The following is a 15,203-nucleotide window of genomic DNA, read 5'->3' as shown; positions in this document are numbered from 1 at the left end:
CATCAGTTTATGGAAGGAATATGGAAAGTCTGGTCAAACTTCACATCATCATGAATGCATCATTGATTATTTGTAGCCATGCAGCAAACGTCAAAAATCAGCTATCCTATTGTATCTGTGCGTTTAATGTTGTCTATCACAGTGGCGGATCCAGAGACCTATCTGGGGGGGTTTCCCTGTGGGGGAAAATGGGGAAAATACATGATTTTTAAAGAAAATTCTCAGGGTGGGGGGGGGTTTCCTGAAGCCCAAAAAACCCCTCTGGATCCGCCACTGTATCAGATCAAGACATGGTCCCTCGATGACCAGTGTTTCCCAAATCTTATTCAGATATATGGAAGTTTATAGGCCTCAGAAAGATTGCCAATTAGAGTGGAGCTCTTGAGAATCGAATCTCATCGAAGACTTGTAAACAGAGAACAATGAAGCATTGAGCACAACTACTGGGTAGGCGTATGACATTTTCAAATTACGATGAACACAATCTTATACATCGTATTTCAATATCGTTGACAATGTTAAGATTCTCAAGCATATAGGATCTTCTTGACGTTATAACGTTAAGGCCGAAGTGTTAACCACTCAACCAATCCACCCATAAAATGTTAGCTTTGTCCGGTAAAAACATTTTTTCCACCTTCATCAATGAACTTGCAAATTTTTGTTTCATTCAGTTTAAAATGATTCATTAAAAGAATTGTTTGCACCAATATTTAGATTTACAAATGTTTGTTTCGAAGTTAATTCATATTTCAACTCAAAACAATCTTGGTAAAATTAACACTTTTACACTTATTTTATAAATATCTCCAACGAAATTTTTATATACAACAACCTGTCTATAGAGACCATGGTCTAATATTGCCTGAACATCCTCTTCAGGTTGGTAAGTATAGATTGTAACGGGTTCACATAGCACAACCAGTGAAATGTATCTGTGTGACCTTTGATGACTAGTGCAATACATATGGTTATACCTCAAGTGAATTTCTAGCTATTTGATTGGTTGGGAGAAAATTAAACAAAAATCTCTGTCACCCTCCGAAAATACATCAGTTTTAAGGGGCGCAGATGATATTGCCATGAGACAGGGAAAAATATCACATGCGCAAAAAATGTGCGTTTCGGGTTCTTCACAGTGGCCATTTTTCACCGCTTCGTTTCCCCATCGTGATGGTCACAAGAACGTTTGACAGCAACAGCCAATTTTATCAAGCGCCGGTGCGATAGCGATTGTAAACAGCAGACTATCAACAAACAAGATGTCATTATTGAGGTTTGCTGCCGTTTCTGAGATGTGTAGAAGTGGGTTTTTTTAAGATAAATATTTATTTAAAGTCTTTTGGTGTAACAAAATAGATATGACATTCATTAGCTAATTCTTTGGTGATTGCGTCAAGGTGTCAAAATTGAACAAACAAAAATTGTAAGTATGGTTGTATTCGGTGTCTTGAATCGGGATTCCTGATTAACTGTTTCCTTGTTCTTTTAAGTGCCGATAATGAATTTCCAATACCATTATTAGAATGTCAATAGAAAACGTATATATGGATATATCTGGGGCGTCTTGTCAAAACTTTGATACAAAATGCTATCAGTATACAAAAGTTTTCAACTGAAAGTATCCTGTTTTCAATACTGCGAATATAAAAAAAAAAAAAAAAATGGGGGGGGGGGGGGGGAAAAAAAGGGGGGGGGGGGGGGGGGGGATAATAAGCAGGCGGGTATAGCTGGTGATTATAAAACCAGCAGAAACAGGCAAGTTACCTGGGTGTTGTACATGTCCATCAAGCAAGATGAAGTACAATTGGGTGTTGTCTATACATGAAAATTCATAGATTACTCAAACTTCAATATTTATATTTATATTTTTCATGCAATGGTTTCTACATTACATTTTTTTTATTTTCTCTGAAATGAACCTTTCAGTAATGCTTCGCTCTCCATAGATAATTCTTGTATAATCTTATGAAAATAATCCCTATTTTGTTGATTAATGATGGGCATCCCAAAAAAAATCACAATCATCAGGCGCCTGCAAAAATTAACTGTTTAGACTGCAGGCCGGTATTTGGTTCCATAGGAACAAATCTAACAGGCTACGGAAATTACATTTAGAATCGTCTTTGTTTTTGCAATGAGTTTCTATCTAAAGCGTCTATTTTTAGATTTCAGCAATAAGCTTGCTAGTTATGGATGGCATTTGGAATTAATTAAGCTTCATTCATCGGAATTCTTCTCAGTGTAACAAAAAGCCAGTGAAGATTTTCTGTATGATTTGAAGACAAATTAAGAAAATTTAAATGAGTAGATAAATGACAGTGTTGTACAGTAAAAGTGGAATTCTTCACTGTGTTTTTTGACTGTGTGGGAAAGCTCATGTTTTCTGTGTTAAGTAAATTAAATTAACACAAAGATATCTGCAAACATATAAATATTTACAGATTACAAAGGTTATAGATATATATACTTAATAATATATAGATTTCAAAATTATTACCAACGCAAAAATTTCCACACCCCTATCAGTTGAGAGAGTCACAACGCAAACACTTTAACACACAAGAATTTCCACGTTCAGAGCTAACACCTGTGAGGTACACGTCTCCTTTTTACTTTTAATGCTTGCCACCTGCTGTTTACATTGGCTTCAAAATAAAAATAAAACTTTCATTGATGATGCTTCATTAAAACTAAAACTTGAGCTGATAGAACAAAATAAATACACCAAAATAGATGCATTATAAAACTATCTCATCTTGTTTTGTGAATAAATGCCAAGACGCCTAAATATCCTGATTTATGGTATTAACAAGTTTCTAACGAAGACTGGACAGAAAGACTTGCCTGAAGTAATGAGATGAACAGGAAGAAGATGTTGGCATACTTTCTGAACTGCTCAAACAGGAACTTTGGCAGGAAGGACAAAAAGCTGTATTTGGCCGTGCTACGTAAAAGAGAAATCACAACACTCTGTTACACAAAATCATACAAATCACTCAAACTAGAGCTTTCATTATTCATATGTAGCTACAACACGGAAGGGAAAAAGAATGGATTTGTATCAGGTATAACTGAGGAGGGCGATGAAAGGACTTCAATAAGGATCGAGAAGTTAAGGGCTAACGGTGATGAGATTTTAAGGGCGAGATTCATATAGGGAAAGGGAACAAGTCTTGTTGATAATCCTGCTGCAGGGTAACTTGGAAGGAGCTCTTTTTAGGCTGAGCAGGTTATAGATTGAGGATAACAGGGATACTGAGAGGTTGAGACAGACTCCCTTTAGGCTGAGCAGGTAATAGATTGAGAATATTAGTGAAAACTGAGAGGTTTAGACAGACTCCTTTTAGGCTGAGCAGGTTATAGATTGAGGATAAAAGGGATACTGAGAGGCTGAGACAGACTACCTTTAGGCTGAGCAGGTTATAGATTGAGGATAACAGGGATACTGAGAGGTTGGGACAGACTCCGTTTAGGCTGAGCAGCTTATAGATTGAAGATAAAAGGGATACTGAGAGGTTGAGACAGACTCCCTTTAGGCTGAGCAGGTTATAGATTGAGGATAAAAGGGATACTGAAAGGTTGGGACAGACTCCGTTTAGGCTGAGCAGGTTATAGGTTGAGGATAACAGGGATACTTGGAGGTTGAGACAGACTCCCTTTAGGCTGGGCAGGTTATAGGGTGAGGATAACAGGGATACTGAGAGGTTGAGACAGACTACCTTTAGGCTGAGCAGGTTAAAGATTGAGGATAAAAGGGATACTGAGAGGTTGAGACAGACTCCCTTTAGGCTGAGCAGGTTATAGATTGGAGATACCAGGGATACTGAGAGGTTGAGACAGATTCCCTTTAGGCTGAGCAGGTTATAGATTGAGGATAACAGGGATACTGAGGGGGTGAGACAGACTCCCTTTAGGCTGAGCAGGTTATGGATTGGAGATAACAGGGATACTGAGAGGTTGAGACAGACTCCCTTTAGGCTGAGCAGGTTATGGATTGGAGATAACAGGGATACTGAGAGGTTGGGACAGACTCCATTTAGGCTGAGCAGGTTATAGGTTGAGGATAACAGGGATACTGAGAGGTTGGGACAGACTCCATTTAGGCTGAACAGGTTATAGGATGAGGATATCGGGATACTGAGAGGTTGAGACAGATTCCCTTTAGGCTGAGCAGGTTATAGGATGAGGATATCGGGATACTGAGAGGTTGGGACAGATTCCCTTAAGGCTGTGTAGGTTATAGGGTGAGGATATCGGGATAGTGAAAGGTTGGGACAGATTCCCTTGAGGCTGAGCAGGTTATGGATTGGAGATATTGGGGATACTGAAAGGTTGGAACAGATTCCCTTGAGGCTGAGCAGGTTGTAGGTTGAGGATAAGGAGGGATACTGACTTTTTTTTTTGAGGTTGGACAGATTATAGTTTGAGGAAAGGCTGAGCAGAGTATGGTTTGAGGATAAGGAGGAATACGGAGGGGTTGAGAGTGATTTACAATACCCCAGGTGTTGAATATAATGACCTACCTAATCTTGTTGTAGCAGTATTTGACAGGCTGGGGAGCATTAATGTAGATAACTCGCTGTTTGGAGGGCTCCACCTCTTCTGTAGTCTCAGATCCCATCCCATCCTGCATTTGGTGGTACTCTGTAAACAACACAAAAGTTATATTCTGGTGACAACACATCAGCTAGTCTGAGGAAATACATCTTCAAAACTACAATGTAACAGAAACAGGTAACCATATCATACACCAAATACAACGTAAATGTTGATAGATACTATAAATCTTGCTAAATGCAGATGTAAATATGTCTACTCAACGGTGAAAAGGACTTCTGCTCTAAGGTCAATTAGAGGCATACTCCAAGGTCAACTAGAGGCATACTCCAAGGCCAACTAGACATCAACTCCAAGGTCAACTAGACATTAACTCCAAGGTCAACTAGACATCAACTCCAAGGTCAACTAGACATCAACTCCAAGGTCAACTGGATGTCTACTCCAGAGGTAACCATAATAGTTCACATTCCTCTCATGGTGTCGATTGCAAGGGCAACTAAAATTCTTATTAGATTGGATTTGGATATTGATATTCTGAGAAAAATTAGCAGCTTTACAGATTTTTTCAAAAATATTATTTTTTCTCAAGCATACTTTTATGATGGTACCGGTAAACTTCAAAATTGTGAAATTAACACATCACTATTTTGACCTATATCAGACATACAAACGAGATCGGCTGTTCCCACGTTCAACAGATGTAACGCAGAACACAGGTGTTCCTTTTTATACCTAAAATAAGTTATTGATCAATCCAGCCAATGTATTATTGTGAAGTCTTTTCCTTGTACATCATCATCATCAATTCATACCAGTGATCTAACCTAAGCATGCTGGTGTAACAAATACACACCTGTGTGTTAATACATTGACCGTACTGTGTACAATGATATACCGCTGCAGGAGGAAACAACACCAGGTATTTTCTCATAAAGTTCACCAGGTACACGGGCAACATGAGTCAGCAATGAAACCGACTTTGATGATTCAGTTCTAGTATAATCTTGAATTAATTATTGAGGATAGAAGTCATAATTGTTATATATATAAGCTAGATAAGGGTACATTGGCTATATAGCTACTGTAAATTACTGTGAGGTAAAGATCAGGCCCTGTATTCATGAAACTGTACTCATGCTCATGCATGGATTTTGTGCTCAAGGCAACTTTCTTGTAACTGGCTTAAAAATCATATACCATGGTAAAAAGTCAAGTGTAAACATTAGAAACAGTTTTCAGCTTTTAGTCATTCGAACATTATTAAAAAAAAAATAAAAAAAAAAATTGAATTTTTATGACTTGTTCACGGGAATAAAAAAGTTCACTTGAGCACAGAAACAGAGTTTGAGCATGAGAACGGTTTCAAGAATATGGACCCAGATGAGGATTTGTAGTGTGTTCCTGATTTGTCCTCAGTTACTGATGTTACCTAATAACACTTACACAGGAAGCACCTTGTCTTGTTCATCACCTAGAACTGCTGACATTTCTGTATTTAAATGATAACTTTGCCTCTATATACTGACAACAATACTTCACCGTTTCCATGACAGCCATTACTGTAATCACTTTTATATGAATGCCTTCAGAGAAGCTGATACATCAACGTCATGACAACCCCTCACTAATCCCGACCAGTGCCCCCGCTCCTTATGCTCTGTTTTATAACATATAGAGGTTTGACCTTCAGACAAACCGAACATGACCTTTAGATGTTGACGTAAGATAAAATGCATTTACGTTTACTTGTAACTTGTGTATTGATGATATAAGGACTTCCCATTCAGTCAATACACAACCTGAAATGTCATGTATGTAATTATTCTGGCTTGGTGACAGAAATTCTAATCAGATTGTCAATGAATTATACCTTATATACTCTCATTTAATTGCAACAGATAAACCTTACCAAACGAAAACCTTACATAACTAAACAAACATTATAATTCAAAATTCAAATATCATGATTAAAATGATGAAAAGGAACACCTAAACTGTTTAATATGACAATTAATGTATTATATAACACAGCTATATCAGTACATGGTATACTGTGACACTGTACTATAAGACACTGCAGCTATATCTGTACATGGTATACTGTGACACTGTACTATAAGACACTACAGCTATATCAGTACACGGTATACTGTGACACTGTACTATCAGACACTACAGCTATATTAGTACATGGTATACTGTGACACTGTACTATAACACTACAGCTACAGGGTATACTGTGACACTGAACTATAAGACACTACAGCTGTATCAGTACATGGTATACTGTGACACTGTACTATAACACTACAGCTATATCAGTACAGGGTATACTGTGACACTGAACTATAAGACACTACAGCTGTATCAGTACATGGTATACTGTGATACTGTACTATAAGACACTACAGCTATATCAGTACATGGTATAATGTGATACTGTACTATAAGACACTACAGCTATATCAGTACATGGTATACTGTGACACTGTACTATAACACTACAGCTATATCAGTACATGGTATACTGTGACACTGTACTATAACACTACAGCTATATCAGTACATGGTATACTGTGACACTGTACTATAACACTACAGCTATATCAGTACATGGTATACTGTGACACTGTACTATAACACTACAGCTATATCAGTACATGGTATACTGTGACACTGTACTATAACACTACAGCTATATCAGTACATGGTATACTGTGACACTGTACTATAACACTACAGCTATATCAGTACATGGTATACTGTGACACTGTACTATAACACTACAGCTATATCAGTACATGGTATACTGTGACACTGTACTATAACACTACAGCTATATCAGTACATGGTATACTGTGACACTGTACTATAACACTACAGCTATATCAGTACATGGTATACTGTGACACTGTACTATAACACTACAGCTATATCAGTACATGGTATACTGTGACACTGTACTATAACACTACAGCTATATCAGTACATGGTATACTGTGACACTGTACTATAACACTACAGCTATATCAGTACATGGTATACTGTGACACTGTACTATAACACTACAGCTATATCAGTACATGGTATACTGTGACACTGTACTATAACACTACAGCTATATCAGTACATGGTATACTGTGACACTGTACTATAACACTACAGCTATATCAGTACATGGTATACTGTGACACTGTACTATAACACTACAGCTATATCAGTACATGGTATACTGTGACACTGTACTATAACACTACAGCTATATCAGTACATGGTATACTGTGACACTGTACTATAACACTACAGCTATATCAGTACATGGTATACTGTGACACTGTACTATAACACTACAGCTATATCAGTACATGGTATACTGTGACACTGTACTATAACACTACAGCTATATCAGTACATGGTATACTGTGACACTGTACTATAACACTACAGCTATATCAGTACATGGTATACTGTGACACTGTACTATAACACTACAGCTATATCAGTACATGGTATACTGTGACACTGTACTATAACACTACAGCTATATCAGTACATGGTATACTGTGACACTGTACTATAACACTACAGCTATATCAGTACATGGTATACTGTGACACTGTACTATAACACTACAGCTATATCAGTACATGGTATACTGTGACACTGTACTATAACACTACAGCTATATCAGTACATGGTATACTGTGACACTGTACTATAACACTACAGCTATATCAGTACATGGTATACTGTGACACTGTACTATAACACTACAGCTATATCAGTACATGGTATACTGTGACACTGTACTATAACACTACAGCTATATCAGTACATGGTATACTGTGACACTGTACTATAACACTACAGCTATATCAGTACATGGTATACTGTGACACTGTACTATAACACTACAGCTATATCAGTACATGGTATACTGTGACACTGTACTATAACACTACAGCTATATCAGTACATGGTATACTGTGACACTGTACTATAACACTACAGCTATATCAGTACATGGTATACTGTGACACTGTACTATAACACTACAGCTATATCAGTACATGGTATACTGTGACACTGTACTATAAGACACTACAGCTATATCAGTACATGGTATACTGTGACACTGTACTATAAGACACTACAGCTATATCAGTACATGGTATACTGTGACACTGTACTATAAGACACTACAGCTATATCAGTACATGGTATACTGTGACACTGTACTATAAGACACTACAGCTATATCAGTACATGGTATACTGTGACACTGTACTATAAGACACTACAGCTATATCAGTACATGGTATACTGTGACACTGTACTATAAGACACTACAGCTATATCAGTACATGGTATACTGTGACACTGTACTATAAGACACTACAGCTATATCAGTACATGGTATACTGTGACACTGTACTATAAGACACTACAGCTATATCAGTACATGGTATACTGTGACACTGTACTATAAGACACTACAGCTATATCAGTACATGGTATACTGTGACACTGTACTATAAGACACTACAGCTATATCAGTACATGGTATACTGTGACACTGTACTATAAGACACTACAGCTATATCAGTACATGGTATACTGTGACACTGTACTATAAGACACTACAGCTATATCAGTACATGGTATACTGTGACACTGTGGTTTACAGTGTTTCTCCAGGAAGGGGTGATTGTGTACTGATCCCTCTACAAATTTCCATATTCTGGTTATATCACACCATCAATGCCCCCATATTTTTTAAACCTTGAGAAAAGACTAGATATACCTTGATACTTTCATATAATGCTACAGTACATGTACATGGTATATTGTTGCCCTGTGTCTTGGCTCAATGTTTTAATTGAAGCAAGACATGTATTAACCATAAATTATAGCAATAATTACATTCGTACATGCAAATAAATATTAAACCTGACAACAGTTTTTAACATGAAAATCACAAAAAAAGAAAAGTATTTTTTTTACTGCTGTTCATGTAGTTATTCATATAAACAGCACAAAAGTATAAATCTACCCTACGGTGTGTGAACATATGGCACAAACCACAGACATGAGACTCAGTGTCGCACTTTTTTCCACTACCACAACAGTTTACCTGGAGCTTGTCGTTGAGAAGGTTTCTGGGCTGATGTCATGTCCCCAGTATATCACCAACCATAACACAGGGTAATATCCCACATACACACAGCTCACACTAACAACGTCTCCGACGCAAAAACAACCCTTCTTTTCAATTCAATTCATTTACACGTGAAGCATTACGATGCAGCAGTTCCCATGAAAAATGCAAGCCCTGTAGTAAAATAGGCAATATAATCCTTGGGTACAATGCCGATTCATGGAGCTCCAGGATTTAATTCAGTTGCAGACCCAACATATTCCCTTTGGCAATTTGCAGCACTGTTGTTTTTCTGTAAGACTTGTCCCTGTGTTTAGCACTTGAACCTGTGATAATTCTGGCCGGGTTATTTACATGATCATAATCGTAGAAATGTCACTTCCATATGCGGTGTTGGTCACAGTGAGGCTGGCTATCACTGATCACACAGACGGACTACAATACATCCAACCATATGGTGGATTCATCCCAACATACTGCGCGTAATTTTTTTATTATCTCCTTGTCAATATGATCGTCTTTTTTTTGCAAAATAATGCATGGACTCTGCCAATGGCTCTGCACACGATAAATCAATATCGGAGATGATGATGAAAATTGTTAATGCTAACGACCAAACGTAAACATTAACGATAGCTTGTACTACAAATTGTACTAATGCTGTGATTGACATTCAGAGGACACCTTGTGAAAGGCCGGGAGGCTGTCAGCATCTCTCATCAACCTGGGAACACAAAACTGCCTATCACAAAGGCCAAGCACACATCACCAAGGCAGCATATTCTATTTTTATTCTTGTTGTACAGGGAGTTTACAATAAATAATACATTTATTTTATACCACCTACAACACATTAAGTATTTATACTTGTGTGCGCTACAAATGATTATTTTGTATAAAAAATAAATAACCTATTCTTTCTACGTTTAAATAAATATTAAATATCAACATGTTAAGATGATAGGATCTCATCAATGTACAGCTTGCATCACTGTGTCTCTGTGCGTGAATATAAAGCTGGAATTAAGTTATAGTCAATACCTGTATTGTGCCTACTGAATTACCACTACACGCACCACATGTGAGTACGCATCAAATCTATCCACTCACACTGTCCACTACAGCAAAGTAATTTAAGGGTAATCACATTTCCCCAAAGATGACCCCAGGGACTTAGAAATAGGGGCATCTCACACAGGTTAAGTCATTGCCTTGTGGTTGGGTCAGTCCTAGTAAGGGTAGATCTGGCCAAGCCTTTGTAGATACTGTTCCCCTATGATGGTGAGGGTATACAGTTTCCACCTGGTGGGGAGGGCAGTTCTGCCCCGGGTGGTGGGGCCCAGGTTAGTCCCTGTTAGGTAATGAGGACATAAGTCCCTGGTGGTGGGGCCCAGGGCAGTCCCTGTCTGGTGATGAGGGCATGAGTCCTTGGTGGTGGGGCCCAGGTCAGTCCCTGTCTGGTGATAAGGGCATGAGTCCCTGGTGGTGGGGCCCAGGGCAGTCCTTGTCTAGTGGTGAGGGCATGAGTCCCTGGTGGTGGGGCCCAGGGCAGTCCTTGTCTAGTGGTGAGGGCATGAGTCCCTGGTGGTGGGGCCCAGGGCAGTCCTTGTCTAGTGGTGAGGGCATGAGTCCCTGGTGGTGGGGCCCAGGGCAGTCCTTGTCTAGTGGTGAGGGCATGAGTCCCTGGTGGTAGGGTCCAGGACAGTCCTTGTCTAGTGGTGAGGGCACGAGTCCGTGGTGGTGGAGCCCAGGGCAGTCCTTATCTAGTGGTGAGGGCACGAGTCCCTGGTGGTGGGGCCCAGGGCAGTCCCCTTCTGGTGGTGAGGAAAGTCCCTGGTTGGAGCAATCACCACTTAGTGGTGGTGGTGGTAGTCTGGCTTCAACAATGAATTGATAGTGCACATTACACTGATGGGAAAACAGCAAAATGACAATAAATAGCTGTGTTTACATATACTTATGTAACAGGAGATGGAAAATGTAATGGGCCAAATGCTGTAACAATTAAATTAATTGAGTTATCTGGTCACCAGCAGTCACCTGGCCCAGTGCCGCTACCCACACCTTCCACCTGTTTTTTAAGTCTTTGTTTTACTGTAGAAGGCACTACTTATAACCTAGGTTAGGGTATCCCCTTTCCAATGCACAAGCTTATCATATTACTTGAAACAAGGACTGGTCACTTGTACCACTGTAATTACAGGAAAGAGAAAGTGGAACCAGGCCAGAATGAGATTCAAATACAGGACCTCTGAACTAGAGACAGACAAACCTTAGCTATCTGGTTACTGGTCATTGGGAGTTACTCAGCCCCGCCCGGCCGGCAGGCGGGAGTGAGTCCAGTCCCACTATATATATATATATATAATATGTCTCAAATAAATCATACTTTGTTGAAATGGTCAATTTGTTTGTTTGTTTGTTTGTGTTTTACGTCCTATTAACAGCCATGGTCATTTAAGGACGTGTCAGGTTTTGGTGGTGGAGGGAAACCTGAGTTCCCAGGGAAAAACTGTTGACCTACAGCCAGTACCTGGCGACTGGTCAATGTAGGTCTCGAACCCGGGACTCAGTGGTTGAGGGCTAGTGGTAGCAGAATGTCAGACGCCTTAACTTGGCAACTGTGGCCTAATGAAATGGTTAAAAGTCACATAAGATCAATATGTGACAACGGTAATGTGACTTAAAAAGACTGCACATGATTTCCATATCAATCTATATACAGGTATGATTTACTATAGACTTACAGATGAGAGTTGATATAGTCATGCACTACCATTTTGAACAGATTGTAACATTCATGATCATGAGCTTTCGGCCAAAATTAAAATATCTTTTGTCTTTCCTCGCTCATAGTAAATAAATAAACTTACATAGTAAAATCACCTCTACTGAAACATTTCAGTAAACAATTTCATTAGTATCCAGTGAATTCTGTAGTTTGATGCAAAACCTTGATTAATATAGTAGATCTGTATCTTTTTTTGTCGCAAGCCCCCATCTTTTGACTCTGCCCCGACGTTATTAGTGTTTTTATTCCGGTGTATTACTCTTGCAGTAAATGAAAATGACAGGCAATAAATACAAAGTTATATCAGACTTGTGCAGCCAGTAAGTCCGACTTATCTTACCTAGGTGTTCTATACTCTACCCGAGAATTACTCTACAATACTACTGCATAAAGCTGATTGTATATTGGCCAATGGTTGTTTTGGTTGTATCGTTTGATAGGTCCAAACTTTTAACCGAATGTCACACACATATATATGACGACAATTTTTTAACTAAACATCATCAGAATGACTATCAATTTTGGAATTAACAATTATTCAATCTGAAATAAACAATTTCAAGTGCCACATCAGGAAATTGATTGGTTTCCGAGTGACGTTTTGTTTCATCCTTTCACAAATCCTTCCTGTATTACAATTTATTGTGACGTTTGATAAATCTGGGATTTATCGCTGGAGAGTTCAGACTTTAAGTCATGCTTTATGAGCTGAACAAAAATAGTTAACGATTGGTTGACATACATTTTTGCATAGGAATTCTGCCCTTTTTACCGTGCAGTCTGTGATAGTTGGGTGTTTTTTTGTGTGAATTAATACTTAAAATGTTGATCTTTACACCACATTCTACTTTCAACATCTGTAGGTATAGGTCTGAAAAATTAGAACTTCCATCCAATTTGTATCAGAATCGTCTAAATAGATTCTAAAGGGAAAATTTTGTCCTCAAATACTGAAGTTTTATTTTTGACTTGAAACAAAATAACATATTCCCCAATAACCAAAGTCATTAACATACAATATGTAGGAAGTCATATACCAATAATACCAACATTTCACAACCTTATCTGTCATCCTAAATGGTCTGCCTGACGGAAGACACAACAGCCAGTACTTACCCGAGTGCTGCAGGCTGATCCTGTGATTAACAAGACTCTGCAGTTGTATTTCCACCCCTGACATCAGGAACGGGGATAATGGCCTAAACTTCACTTCCAAAATAGCTATGTAATCCTCGGACGCCAAGGCAGACCAGTTCAAACCCACTATCACTCATCACACTTGTAAAGTCTGCATTGGGCAATCAGTATCAATTGTGTTTCCTTTTATAATTTTCTCAGTTGCTCTTTTCCAACCAGAATCGAGTGTCAATATGCATAGGGTTTCCGATTGTGAAGGCACAACCGCCACATCAAATATGCATCCTCGTCAGCCTTGAGATCCCCACATCCAAACCTCCAGTCAATTAATATACTGTATCAAAAAAATACCAAATACCTATACGCCTGCACCTTTATTGGTATACGCCCGCATATAGGCGTGTGCTATAGCACAGGTAAATACACCTGCATTGTATATTATAATAGGTAAATATAATTAACCTACATAATTTACAGTGCATGCGAGATGCACTCAATCAAGCATATCTGGTGTAGCTAGCCCGGGCCGCCAGTGAATTATGACAAAAATCAATTATGGAATGCTTAGATTTTCATTCCCCTCCAAGGATCCACAGCCATCACACTAGTAAGGGTGGATTTCAAATTGACACCACAGGTGTAACACATACAAGTATCCCACAGCTATGTACGTCGTTCTCCAGGTGAAAAAACGAGTGACGAAATCAATTCCAGTGAGAGACATATTCTATATGACATGTGATTGATCACTGCACTTAAAACTTTCTCCAATATTCAAATGGATTTTACAAGAACGGAAACCTTTCACCGTCCTCCTGGTATGAACAACCGTATAATAATACGACAATTCAAGCAACATCAATTATAAGTACCCTACTAAAACCACATACAGTATATTCAACATCACTTTACAGCGTATACAATCATAATCTAATTCTGTAATTTGGTTACATAATAACCTGTCATACAGGTATATTGAATACCCATAAATACCAATAAATGTCAAAAGGTTTAGACTACTGAACCAACAAGCATGTTGTGTAATGATCACAAGACGCAATTTATTGAATTGCTTGAATGTCAAATAAAGATGATTTAATTAGCAAGACGCAATTAAACTGCACATATTTCAACTTCTACTTTTGCTAATTCAGCACATTTGTCTTTACATACACATATTGGGTGCTTTACTGCTAAAGAATTCCTGAGAATCGATTCTTGCATCTTTCAACCAGGCTACAACCATGCGATCATTAGCCGGGGAAAACTCCATAATCGCACTGAATATATGGCAGCCACCATAAAAAACAAAAACATCCATGCATGTTGTTTCCATGAAAACTTCAATGTCAGCTAGTTATACGACATCCACTTAAAAGCAGTCGGTGGAACAGCCAAACGAGGGGAACAACAAAAGTCAATACTGAGACACAAACCAGTGTTGGATCTCCAGCCAGGGGATTAGCAGTTGTAAAAAACCACAGGAAAATCCCCTTGTGATCAATGGATTTCAGATTTATGGCATACAGTAGGTGTATGCAGAACTTCACATTA

At 38.5% G+C, this 15,203-nt stretch overlaps 1 protein-coding gene across 11 annotated transcripts in view; it reads right to left on the bottom strand.

The window, feature by feature from the left end:
- Positions 1-15,203, bottom strand: part of LOC110449526 (probable phospholipid-transporting ATPase IA) — a 95,963-nt gene that overhangs the window by 51,947 nt on the left and 28,813 nt on the right. For 4 of the 11 annotated variants that reach the window (XM_021496452.1, XM_021496453.1, XM_021496454.1 and 1 more), the window contains exons 1-3: positions 13,629-14,005; positions 4,527-4,647; positions 2,848-2,947 (exon numbers count right to left, since the gene is read on the bottom strand). In XM_021496452.1, coding sequence (XP_021352127.1) covers positions 2,848-2,947; positions 4,527-4,647; positions 13,629-13,692 — 285 coding nt within the window. In that variant the 5' untranslated portion in view covers positions 13,693-14,005. Of the gene's footprint in view, positions 1-2,847; positions 2,948-4,526; positions 4,648-9,697; positions 10,399-13,628; positions 14,007-15,203 lie in introns of those variants that run through there. The other 7 variants (XM_021496447.1, XM_021496448.1, XM_021496457.1 and 4 more) reach the window with 3 other exon arrangements.

This window comes from Mizuhopecten yessoensis, unplaced genomic scaffold (genome assembly GCF_002113885.1).
Source record: "Mizuhopecten yessoensis strain PY_sf001 unplaced genomic scaffold, ASM211388v2 scaffold4631, whole genome shotgun sequence".
In the NCBI taxonomy this organism is placed as follows: Eukaryota; Metazoa; Mollusca; class Bivalvia; order Pectinida; family Pectinidae; genus Mizuhopecten; species Mizuhopecten yessoensis.
This window is presented reverse-complemented; position numbering and strand designations above follow the sequence as displayed.